The sequence below is a fragment of the Erythrolamprus reginae genome, chromosome 10 (assembly GCF_031021105.1).
Source record: "Erythrolamprus reginae isolate rEryReg1 chromosome 10, rEryReg1.hap1, whole genome shotgun sequence".
In the NCBI taxonomy this organism is placed as follows: Eukaryota; Metazoa; Chordata; class Lepidosauria; order Squamata; family Dipsadidae; genus Erythrolamprus; species Erythrolamprus reginae.
The window spans coordinates 18,231,181-18,244,419 of NC_091959.1; the positions used below are offsets into that span (position 1 = coordinate 18,231,181).

Sequence of the window (13,239 nt, forward strand, 5' to 3'; positions counted from 1 at the left end):
CTAAGCTTTCAAGACCCAGGATTGTAAGTCTTGTTTCGTAGGGTATTCTGTTTCGAGTGGAGGAATGAAGGGCTCTTCTTGTGAAGTATCTTTGAACATTTTCAAGGGTGTTAATGTCTGAGATGCGATATGGGTTCCAAACAGATGAGCTGTATTTGAGGATAGGTCTGGCAAAAGTTTTGTAAGCTCTGGTAAGTAGTGTGAGATTGCCAGAGCAGAAGCCACATAGGATTAGATTAACAACTCTTGAGGCCTTCTTAGCGATGTTGTTGCAGTGGGCTTTGGCACTTAGATCTTTAGGTATTAGTATCCCGAGGTCCTTGACCGAGTGGGGATTATCTGTGATAATTTGTTTATTAAGTTTGTATTTGAAGTTCTGATTCTTTTTGCCGATGTGTAGGACAGAGCATTTGCTGGTTGAGATTTGGAGTTGCCATGTGTTGGACCAGTCAGAAACTGAGTCTAGGTCTTTTTGTAGGGTAGTTATGTTATCAGTGGTGTTGAAGAGTTTTACATCATCTGCAAAAAGAACACAGTTGCTTGTGATGAGGTCGCAAAGGTTGTTGATGTAGAGAATGAAGAGTTTACGTTACCTTGGAGGACACCGCTTTTAACAGGGACGGGTGTGGATATGGAGCTTCCTATTTTGACCACTTGTTACCTGTTAGACAGGAATGCAGTAATCCAGCTGTGGAGGGATCCTGAGATGCCATAGGATTTGAGTTTTTGAAGTAGTTTGTCATGGACCACTGAATCAAAGGCTTTGGAGAAGTCAATATAAATTGCATCTATAGATTTTCCTTGATCAAGATGAGTTGTCCACATGTTTTTGCAGTGAAGGAGCTGTAGATTGCAGGATAGTTTTTTTTCTGAATCCAAATTGTCTGTTAGAGAGCAGATTATTAGTTTCTAGGTGGAGAGTAATTGATTGGTTTCTAATTGATTCCATAACTTTACATGGGACGCAGCATAGTGGTATTGGTCTGTAGTTATCGACAAGAGAGGGGTGGGATGTTCTGAAGCTAGAGGTGGATGTGAGCTGTGAGGTAGAAATGGATGTACATTTGGGTGTGAGAGAGGCCAACTGGTGAAGTCTTGTGTAGCCTGTTATGGGAGATTCACAGGTTTACCTCATTCTGCGGCACCTCTATTGGGGCAACAGGCATTTTAGCATTCCGACATGAAGATATTTCAGAAGCGACACTGATCTGGAGAGTGAATACTGCCAAGTGGATTGGACGGCGTTTACTGACCACTGGTCAACTGGCGTGCGATTTATCGTCCCTGGAAGGGGAGCAGATTTTGAAATAGGAAAACTGCCTTTCTTACAATTCAGACTTGCAGGATTCAGGATGACAAAGTTGCTGATGTGGATACTGCCACATGAAAATGATAAATCAAAATCATTTTTAAATAAAGCCTTTTCAGGCATTGAAGCTTCCTATCATTAAATTTTCTGGTTTCCCCCCCCCCTCTCAAGTGCTTAACAGATGCTTGGCAAACCCAACTGACTTTAACATGTTAAAGCAATTCTTAGTGTATTGGCTGTACAGTCAAACCCATTTGAGCTTCTACTTTCTTCCCCGGGATGGAAAATCACCTCTTACTGGCACTTTGCCATCAACACAAATATGTTGCAGAGAGAGAAAGGGCAAAAGGAAAAAGGTGAAATAAATTGATGAGGTTGTTGACCACTGGTGGATTTTAGATCAGACACCTCTTTTTTGAGGATATTCCACTGCTAAATCTGTATCTTCTCAAGTCACTGGATGGATAGATGGATGGATGGATAGATGGATGGAATGAACAAATGAACAAACAAACAATCACAAATGGGCATAGGTTCATACTTAATATTTCACACATCATACAAAACCAAGATCTGCTTGTCTATGATTTACCAAATAAGCCATATGTGTGTGTGTGTGTATGAATATAAATTAATAACAATAGTCTCTCAGTTATCCTAGGCCTGTGATGGGAAACCTATGGTACACGGAGCCATATCGAAGGGCACATGAGATGTTGCCCTATCTCAGCCCCAGTGTGCAAGCACTTGCTGACCAGTTGATTTTCAGCCATGGGAAAGGCCGTTTCATGCTCTGGATGGTTCCCTGCAGCCCTGGAATGCAAAAAAACCCGCCCAATGGACAAACCGGAAGTTCAGAAAACGCACTTCTTCTTTTTAAAAAAAATATTTTTATTAGTTTATTAGTTCAGAAAACGCACTTCCTGTTTGCCCGTTGTGCTGTTTTTTGCACTCCTGAAATAATCCTGCAGTGCAAAAACCAGCACAACAGGCAAAACGAAAGTCTGTTTTTCCAAACTTTCCAGTTTGCCCATTTTTTCACGTCTCAGGCTTCAGTGAAGCCTGTGCGCATGCGCAGGGATGGGGTGGTTTGGGCGCATGTGTGGAGCAGCACATGGTGGTGCGTGTGTGCAGGACGGAAGGGGTGTGGCCACGTGCACATCCACACACTCCCTTTTGGCACATCAACCAAAAAAGGTTCGACATCACTGCCCTAGTCTAGGCCAGTGATGGCAGCATGGGTAGCCATATCTGAGAGCATGCAAGGTGTTGCCCTCTATCAGCTCTAGTGCACATGTGCATGCTGGACGGATGATTTTTGGCCTTCTTTTATTTATTTATTTATTTTATTTATTTAATTGGATTTGTATACCGCCTCTCTCCGAGGACTTTTAGGGCATTTTCGTTCTCTCCAAGCTTCAAGAAAGCTTCCTGAAGCCTGGGGATGGTGAAAAATGGCACAACAGACCAACCAGAAGTTTGTAGGGCTGTTGGGCCATTTTTCACTCTCCCCAGGCTTCAGGAGGCTTTCCTGAACTCCGGGGACAGCAGAAAAGAGCCCAATAGGCCTACCGGAAGCCTGGAGGCTTCAGTGAGTCTTGTGCACATGCATGTGGATACAGCGTGAGGGGTTGGGTGCATGTGTGGGGAGGAAGGCATTGCATTATGGTGTGAGTGCGTACACGCTATCATGTACGTTCTCATGCTATCGCGTGTGCGCACCCTTTTGGCACCTGACCCAAAAAAGGTTCACCATCACTGGCCGAGGGTAGGATAGATGTCCAATAACCAATAAAATTGAACGGGTCCAAAGACAGGCTACAAAAACGGTGGAAGGTCTTCAGCATAAATGTATAATTGTTATCTTAGATTTTAATTATTAGATTTGTCAGTATATATTGTTTTTGTCACTGTTGTGAGCCACCCCAAGTCTGCGGAGAGGGGCGGCATACAAATCTAATAAATAATAATAATAATAATAATAATAATAATAATAATAATAATAATAATAAAAACTTATCGGGAAAGACTTCATGAACTCTATCTGTATAGCCTGGAGGACAGAAGGGAAAGGGGGGACATGATCGAAACATTTAAATAGGTTAAAGGGTTAAATAAGGTTGAGGAGGGAAGTGTTTTTAATAGGAAAGTGAACACAAGAACAAGGGGAAACAATCTGAGGTTAGTTGGAGGAAAAATCAGAAGACATTCTGGGCACAGATGTATGTGTTTGTACTACAAATAAAACCTTGAATGTGAAACCAGCTCTTAATTCTAATTTTTCAACTTGCAAAGATGATGAGTTAGAAAATATTATTTTACTGAAAGAGTAGTCGATGCTTGGAACAAACTTCCAACAGACGTGGTTGGTAAATCCACAGTAACTGAATTTAAACATGCCTGGGATAAACATAGATCCATCCTAAGATAAAATACAGGAAATAGTATAAGCGCAGACTAGATGGACCATGAGGTCTTTTTCTGCTGTCAATCTTCTATGTTTCTATAACTGTTATAAATAAATAAATAAATCATTAAAGATGTTTGAAAGTTTGATGAGCAACCTTTTAATGACAGGCAGCACACAGCAAATTTTGGGTGGTCGGAAACTGCCGTAGGTGGACAGGTGCAGCAAAGTGTGACTTTTGGTGAGGCGGGTGGCCATTGTATATAAATCCGATAAATGAATAAGTGGCTTAAAAAGTGGCTAAAACCAGTATGAGTGTGGGGGACTGGAGGGATACGTAAGTGCTTATTCTTAGATGCACAGAGCACCTCCTTCGATCCAAGTCGAAGCGAGAGCTATCATGGGCTTTCCTAAATATGCCCATGTCACACCAACACTCCGCAGTCTGCATTGGTTGCCGATCAGTTTCCGGTCACAATTCAAAGTGTTGGTTATGACCTATAAAGCCCTTCATGGCACCGGACCAGAATATCTCCGGGACCGCCTTCTGCCGCACGAATCCCAACGACCAGTTAGGTCCCACAGAGTTGGCCTTCTCAGGGTCCTGTCAACTAAACAATGTCGTTTGGCGGGACTCAGGGGAAGAGCCTTCTCTGTGGCGGCCCCGACCCTTTGGAACCAACTCCCCCCAGATATCAGAGTTGTCCCCACCCTCCTAACCTTTCGTAAGCTCCTTAAAACCCACCTCTGTCATCAGGCATGGGGGAATTGAGACTTTTCCCTCCCCCTAGGCTTATAAAATTTATGCATGGTTTGCTAGTATGTATGATTGGTTTCTAAATTGGGGTTTTAAATTAACTTAAATATTAGATTTGTTTACATTGTATTATTATTGCTGTGAGCCGCCCCGAGTCTGCGGAGAGGTGCGGCATACAAATCTGATTAATAAAATAAATAAATAAATAAATAAAAGTCAAACTTGGGAAGAGTTTGAAAAAAAATGTTACATCTATTTGCTTAAGTACACAATACTGTTTTTGAACATTTTCCAACTCAGAAGAACTCTGCTCTTAATTTTCCATTAGCAAGACAGTGTGGGCTTCAGGGGTTGCCAGAAAGAGATTTTTTTTAATCATAAGAATGATCAGCCTTCTCTCCTGCAAGAGAGTATTTAGGGAAAGTGATTTCTGACAGTCTCGAAATGGGTGAACAATGCGGTCGGGCAGCAGGGAAAGCAAGTAGAATGCTTGGCTGCATAGCTAGAGGTATAACAAGCAGGAAGAGGGAAATTGCGACCCCGCTGTATAGAGCGCTGGTGAGACCCCATTTGGAGTACTGTGTTCAGTTCTGGAGACCTCACCTACAAAAAGATATTGACAAAATTGAACGGTCCCAAATACGGGCTACAAAAATGGTGGAAGGTCTTAAGTATAAAACCTGTCAGGAAAGACTTAATGAACTCCATCTGTATAGTCTGGAGGACAGGAGGGAAAGGGAGGACATGATTGAAACATTTAAATAGGTTAAAGGGTTAAATAAGGTTCAGGAGGGAAGTGTTTTTAATAGGAAAATGAACACAAGAACAAGGGGACACAATCTGAAGTTAGTTGGGGGAAAGATCAGAAGCCACGTGAAAAAATATTATTTTCCTGAAAGAGTAATAGATGCTTGGAACAAACTTCCAACAGACGTGGTTGGTAAATCCACAGTAACTGAATTTAAACATGCTTGGGATAAACATATATCCATCCTAAAGATAAAATACAGGAAATAATACAAGGGCAGACTAGATGGACCAGGAGGTCTTTTTCTGTCGTCAATCTTCTTATGTTTTTATGGAAGCCTTACCTTCTGAATCAAGCTTGCAAACTGCAGGTTTCTTGAGAAGGAAATGTTTAGAATGGTGTTATATGCATTTTCTCCTCTGTTCTCCAACAGGGCTTCCACTGCTACCCTCCTTCTGGCACTCTCTATGACAAAAATGGAGGTGTCAAAAGACAGCGTGTAGGCGGAGCAATCCGAGTGAGATTTTCTCAGGACCCGTCTGCAATATTCCCTATGAAAAGAGCAAATGTTATGGCAGCAGCAGCCAGATAGTAGGGTCTGCAAGAACATTAAGGAAATTCCCATGGGTTCAATCCCTTGCAAATATATGCTGCAGTCAACAGATTTGGGGTGTGTGTGTGCAGTTAGGCCAATGGGCAGCTAAGACTACAGTGGTGCTGGCAACAGCCTGAGTGAGAATAATCCTGCCCTTTCAGGATAAAGGAATAGAAAGAGATTCGCCAGTTTTATTGGGTGTCTTCCCTTCCACAAAGCTCTCACTATCTAACTATCCTAGGTCTTGAAAGCCTAGAATTGCGGCGCCTAAAACACGATTTAAGTATTGCCCACAAGATCATATGCTGCAATGTCCTTCCGGTCAACGACTACTTCACCTTCAACCGCAACAACACAAGAGCATGCAACAGATTCAAACTTAATATTAACCGCTCCAAACTTGACTGTAAAAAATATGACTTTAACAATCGAGTCGTCGATGCATGGAACTCATTACCGGACTCTATAGTGTCTGCTCCCAACCCCCAACATTTCTCCCTTAGACTCTCCACGATTGACCTCTCCAGGTTCCTAAGAGGCCAGTAAGGGGCGTACATAAGTGCACTGATGTGCCTAACATCCTCTGTCCAATTACCTTTCCTTTTCTCATATATCCTATATATTCTCTCCCTCTCATCCACTCCTCTTCTTTTTTACTTACTATCCCTATATATACTACTTAATGCCTATTTCATTCCATATGTATTGTATATTGGACAAAGAATAAATAAAATAAAAAAAACAAAATGAACCCTGCAATCTGGTTTCTCAGATCCCTCTAACTTTAAGCTCATTCCAGAAGATGTACTCACATTGCAGTTGGGATATCTGTCTTGGCATCAAGAAACAAATTAGGAATGCAGTGCTCATCTTCGTTGCATCCGTTCCAGAATGGGACCTATTGGGTAGAGGAGAAGGGTTGGATGGTTTAAGCTAGGCATCCTCAATACTCCAAAGACTGGGAAATGTCCCTTCACTAAGACTAAGCAGAAATCTTAAATCTTGTCTGTGGAGTTTCTTAATCGTCCAAGTTGTGGTTGTCCCAAAGGTGCTTTTGCAAAAGGCGACTAGACATTGCTTTTTCTTGAAGAAGTTTTGTTTCTCACCAAAGAAGAACTGAAAAAGGTTTTAGGATGAGACACAAAACATGCTCAAGGAAAAAGGAAATCCAGTCGTCTTTTGAAAAAGCACCTTTGGGACTAACAACCCATTATTACTCAGAGACAAAATGCCCCGTTGATTCTGGACATGCACAGACAGCCTGGGCTGGGCTCGTAGTGCTTGTACTACAAAGACATTCTTACTAGTCTCATCTCAACCATTACACCATTACTAATATCCAGGGCACACAATGCAATTCCACACTTCCCTCCTTTCAACTACTAATGCTGCCAGGTTTTATGCAGCAGTGCTTAAAAATCTGGCAGTTGATGACTTGTGCCATAAATTAATTTTAATGAGCATTTAGTTTTGTTATTTAAGAGTACAGTATTTTATATTGTGATAGATTTAGTTTCCTGTATACTAACTTTTATGTTCCCCTACATCATTTAATGTTCCTTCTCCTCAACTTAGATTTTATAGACTCTGGTATACATATACATATACATATACATACACACATACATACATACATATATATATATATATATATAATAGTATGTATGTAAGTACATGTACATATATATGTATGTGTATGTGTATGTATACACACATGTGCTGGCATGTACACACACACAAACACACACAAACAAACAAACAAACATATATATATAATTATAATTATATTGTGATGTAGCCTTTCTGCTTTTTAATCCTGTGTACCCCAGCCTCATGTTGATGTGTATGTGTGTGTGTGTGTGTGTACATGGTGTTTATGTATATGTACACACATACTGTATCTATGTCTATGTCTATGTCTATGTCTATATCTATATTTATTGCTCAAGCTAACCTCTGAGGCCTGGAAACAATTTAGTTGTTTCAGATGTCTGTTTTTGCGCTGGAATTGAAGAGCCAGAAAAATTCCAGAACAAATTGTGCACCTTCCTTCGAGAATTCATAAATCCTTGCAAAACTTTTATAATAGTACAGGGCATGTCATGTTATAAAGTGAATTGGATTTAAATATTGGGGCCATTTACTTTCTGCAGATTTGGTTGTTTGTATTAGACTGATATACTTGTGCTCAGGGGTGGGCTGCTGCCCGGATGGGGGGGAACGCAGTGGGGTAGCAAAAATGGAGCTCCACCCCAGAGCACCCAATTTGCACTGAAAGATGTTGAAAGAAAATGCACAAGCCACGCCCACAGTGTGGTAGTAAAAAATTTGGTAGCCCTTCACTGCTTGTGCTCCATGAAATGTAGAAACATAGGAAACAAGGGGTCTCCAGCCTCATTCAACCAAATTTAGTGCCCATTGTTTTTTTGTTAATTTCATACAGATTTTAAACTACATGGTAAATATTCCACCAAAAAGGCTCTTTATCCCCTGCTTTCTCTCTTCTTTCCAACTTTACAGTTCCTGGGTACCTTCCCTCCCTGATTCATTCATCTCAGAGGACTGTTCTTCATTCTGGGCTGAAGCAGGTTTTGGACCAGGGTGATGGGGAAAGGGAGCCAAAGCAATAAATAAGCCGAACATTCCTTGCTATTGTTTCTAAATTTAACTCTCTTTATCCCTCACTCTAGCGTCAGAAGGTGTTACGCACAGCAACTTTCAGTGAAGTTGGCCACCCATCATCCATCACTGGTCCAGTCTCGGGATTCTTTAGGGCATAATCGACAGAGAAAGTCACTGGCTTCACATAATCAGCTGTATCCTGAAGGAATGAAAAGAACAAGAGATAATCATCGTTATCCTGCTGAGTATGCTCAACATACTTAATCTTAACTTTTGGGATTTCATAGTGCATTGCACCGTAAACGGTCCAAATGAGCAGGATTTGCCTGATTTTAATTTTTATTTGTTTCTTTATTCATTTATTTTATACCATCCTAATTACAAAGCTCTGGATGGTTTATTACTTTTGTCTTTCTGACCAGTGTTTTATAATTGTATAAATGCTCAAGCTTTCCTATGACAATTTAAAAATATGATTTTATAGAAAAATAACAAGAAAGATGCATTTATAATCAAACTCAAAAATGAAAATAAAGAAACAAATAGAATCATCATTAAATATTTGAAGAGTAAGTATTGGTGAGCTGGAAAAAGGTGGGATAGACAGCTTCACCATCAGATGGGTTTTGTAACATCTAAAAAACCCATCATTTGTAGTCCTTAACTGTACTACATTTATTTATTTTTATTTATTTATTTATTTTGTCCAATACACAGTAATACACAATGAAGGTTATAGAGGTTATAGAGTAGAGAAGAAATATGAGATATAGGAGAGACTATAGGACAGGGGACGGAAGGTACTCTAGTGCGCTTATGTACGCCCCTTACTGACCTCTTAGGAATCTGGAGAGGTCAACCGTGGATAGTGTAAGGGTAAAATGTTGGGGGTTAGGGGATGATACTATAGAGTCTGGTAAGGAGTTCCACACTTCGACAACCCGATTACTAAAGTCATATTTTTTACACTCAAGTTTGGAGTGGTTAATATTAAGCTTGAATCTGTTGTGTGCTCTTGTGGTGTTGTGGTTGAAGCTGAAGTAGTCTTTGACAGGCAGGACATTGCAGCATATGATCTTGTGGGCAATACTTAGATCATGTTTAAGGCGTCGTAGTTCTAAGCTTTCAAGACCCAGGATTGTAAGTCTTGTTTCGTAGGGTATTCTGTTTCAAGTAGAGGAATGAAGGGCTCTTCTTGTGAAGTATCTTTGAACATTTTCAAGGGTGTTAATGTCTGAGATGTGCTATGGGTTCCAAACAAATGAGCTGTATTCAAGGATGGGTCTGGCGAAAGTTTGGTAAGCTCTGGTAAGTAATGTGAGATTTCCAGAGCAGAAGCTACGTAGGATTAGATGAACAACTCTTGAGGCCTTCTTAGCGATGTTGTTGCAGTGGGCTTTGGCACTACATGAAGGGACGTAAGCAGCCAAGTACCATAAGGTTCTCTCTTAGGCCCAGTACTCTTCAAATCTTCATAAACGACTTAGATGAGTGAATAGAAAGAGAACTTATCAAATGGCGTGAATAAGCAACAGCCCTGAAGACAAGCTCAGGACCCCAAAAGATCTTGACAGACTTGAACAATGGGCCCTGCCCCAATCCAACAACATCAAATTTAATGTGGAAAAAAGCAAGGTACAGATACAGATTAAGGGAAACCTGACTCAAAAACAATGAAAGGGGCTTTGGAGTCCTAGTGGATGATCATTTAAACATGACTTAGCAGCGTGTGACAGCAAAAACCATCCTTAGTTGTATAAACAGAGGCATAGAATCAAAATCACGTGAAGTATTAGCCCTGCTTTATAAAGCCTCAGTAAGACCATGCCAGCAATATTGAATCCAGTTTTTTGTTGCCATGATATAAAACAGATGCAGAATGTGCAGAAATGGCACACAATGCTTGAGTTTGACACCCCTGCACTTGGGGGGGTCAAAATTGACACACCTGTACCAAAGGGGCAGAACTTCAGTTGTGCCGCCATGTTTACCATCTTGCAAAGCCTCTTCCTCCAACACCTCCTGCCTACAAACACCCCAGAGAAGTGACAATCTTTCTGCTCTTTTGAGACAAAAACAAAATGTGAATGCAATTCCCCAAGAAGAAAATCCCTACCAAGACATGAAAATCCATCCTGTCACAATGTGCCTGCCCGGCAAGCAAGGTGGCTTCCTTGTGGGCAAGTCGCTCTCCATTTTCATCCAGATAGGCTCGTGGGATATATCGCCGTTCATCAATGGTGAGATTGTAATTCAGTGCTGAAATAAAGGAAGATTGAGGCTAAATAATTTTTTATTATTATTATTATTATTATTATTATTATTATTATTATTATTATTTTATTATTATTATTTAGATTTGTATGCCGCCCCTCTCCGTAGACTCTATTGTGAAATTATTATTGTTATTGTTATTGTTATTATATTACTACTACTATTATTACTATTATTATTGTCATTATTATTATTATTACTATTATTACTATTATTATTATTATTATTATTTATTAGATTTGTATGCCGCCCCTCTCCGTAGACTCTATTGTGAAATTATTATTGTTATTGTTATTGTTTTTATATTATTACTACTACTACTATTATTATTATTACTATTATTGTCATTATTATTATTATTATTTATTAGATTTGTATGCCGCCCCTCTCCGTAGACTCTATTGTGAAATTATTATTGTTATTGTTATTGTTATTATATTACTACTATTATTATTACTATTATTATTGTCATTATTATTATTATTATTACTATTATTATTATTATTATTATTTATTAGATTTGTATGCCGCCCCTCTCCGTAGACTCTATTGTGAAATTATTATTGTTATTGTTATTGTTTTTATATTACTACTATTATTATTACTATTACTATTATTGTCATTATTATTATTATTATTATTTATTAGATTTGTATGTCGCCCCTCTCCATAGACTCTATTGTGAAATTATTATTGTTATTGTTATTATATTACTACTATTATTATTACTATTGCTATTATTGTCATTATAATAATAATAATTATTATTATTATTTATTAGATTTGTATGCCGCCCCTCTCTGTAGACTCTATTGTGAAATTATTATTGTTATTGTTATTGTTATTATATTACTACTATTATTATTACTATTACTATTATTGTTATTATTATTATTATTAATTAGATTTGTATGTCACCCCTCTCCGTAGACTCTATTGTGAAATTATTATTGTTATTGTTATTATATTACTACTATTATTATTACTATTATTGTCATTATTATTATTATTATTATTATTATTATTATTTATTAGACTTGTATACCGCCCTTCTCCAAAGACTCGGGGCGGCTCACAGGGTACAAAATAAAATGAAATAAAATGTAGAACTATCTTGAGACCAGAATCTCAAGTTATTTCAAATCTCATATTAATAAGTATGAGCTGAGATGGCGCAGTGGGTAGACTGCAGTACTACAAGCCATTAAAGCTGACTGCTAGATCTGCAAGTCAGCGGTTCAAATCTCATCACCAGCTCAAGGTTGACTCAGCCTTCCATCCTTCCAAGGTGGGTAAAATGAGGACCCGGATTGTGGGGGCAATAGGCTGGTTCTCTGTTAAAAAGTGCTATTGCTAACATGTTGTAAGCTGCCCTGAGTCTAAGGAAAAGGGCAGTATAAAAAAAATTGAATAAATAAGGGAGAATATTTGTGGTTCAGGGTTGAAATGAGGAGTCCATGGGGCTCTCTGAGTCTGTTTCTTTTCTTGCAAATGTTTCATGAGTAGTGAACTCGCACAATTCGGGTCCATACCGAATTTTGCAGTGTTCGATATGCCGAACACGAACCCAAATTTTTTTGAAACTTAAGGCAAAGTTCAGGGTCGTGTTCGGCGTTCGGAGCTTTGACGTCACCATGGAATCCAGGAAGTGATCACCTTGGCGTCCTTAGCAACCTGCCCGTGACATCAAAGCTCTCCCCCCGGAATCTCTTTGTGGGAGGGATTCCCCGTTCGGGTTCGAGTTCGGGTTCGGTTCGGGCTCGGCCGAATTTTGGGTAAAGTTCGTCCGAACTTGCCGAACCCGAACACCGTTGGGTTCACCCATCACTATTCATGACTTGACTAGGTAACATCATCAGTGCTCTGTGAACTCTATGAACTCCTTCTGCAGCCCAATTCCTCCACCATTCATGTGGTTGTTAATAATAATAATAATAATAATAATAATAATAATAATATAACAAAACAAGAACAAGAACAAGAACAAGAACAACAACAACAACAACAACAATAATAATAATAATAATAAATTATTAGATTTGTATGCCGCCCCTCCCCTCAGACTCAGGACGGCTCACAACAGCAATAGTAACAATATAACAATTTAACAAATCTAATATTTTAAAGACATCTAAAAAACCTGTCATTAAAACCATACAACACAAGCATACCATACATAAAACTATATAAGCCTGGGGGAGATATCTCAATTCCCTCCTGCCTGGCGATACAGGTGGGTCTTAAGCAATTTACAAAAGACAAGGAGGATGGGGGCAGTTCTAATCTCTGGGGGGAGTTGATTCCAGAGGGCTGGGGCCACCACAGAGAAGGATCTTCCCCTGGGGCCCGCCAGACGACATTGTTTAGTCAACGGGACCCGGAGAAGGCCAACTCTGTGGGACCTTATCGGCTGCTGGGATTCGTGCGGCAGAAGACGGTTCCGGAGGTATTCTGGTCCAATACCATGTAGGGCTTTATAGGTCATTACCAACACTTTGAATTGCGACTGGAAACTGATCGGCAACCA

General features: G+C 39.6%; 1 protein-coding gene across 1 annotated transcript in view; it reads right to left on the reverse strand.

The window, feature by feature from the left end:
* Positions 1-13,239, reverse strand: part of ITGA11 (integrin subunit alpha 11) — a 149,308-nt gene that overhangs the window by 40,793 nt on the left and 95,276 nt on the right. The window contains exons 17-20 of the mRNA XM_070762793.1: positions 10,555-10,697; positions 8,527-8,637; positions 6,629-6,714; positions 5,565-5,772 (exon numbers count right to left, since the gene is read on the reverse strand). Coding sequence (XP_070618894.1) covers positions 5,565-5,772; positions 6,629-6,714; positions 8,527-8,637; positions 10,555-10,697 — 548 coding nt within the window. The remainder of the gene's footprint in view (positions 1-5,564; positions 5,773-6,628; positions 6,715-8,526; positions 8,638-10,554; positions 10,698-13,239) is intronic.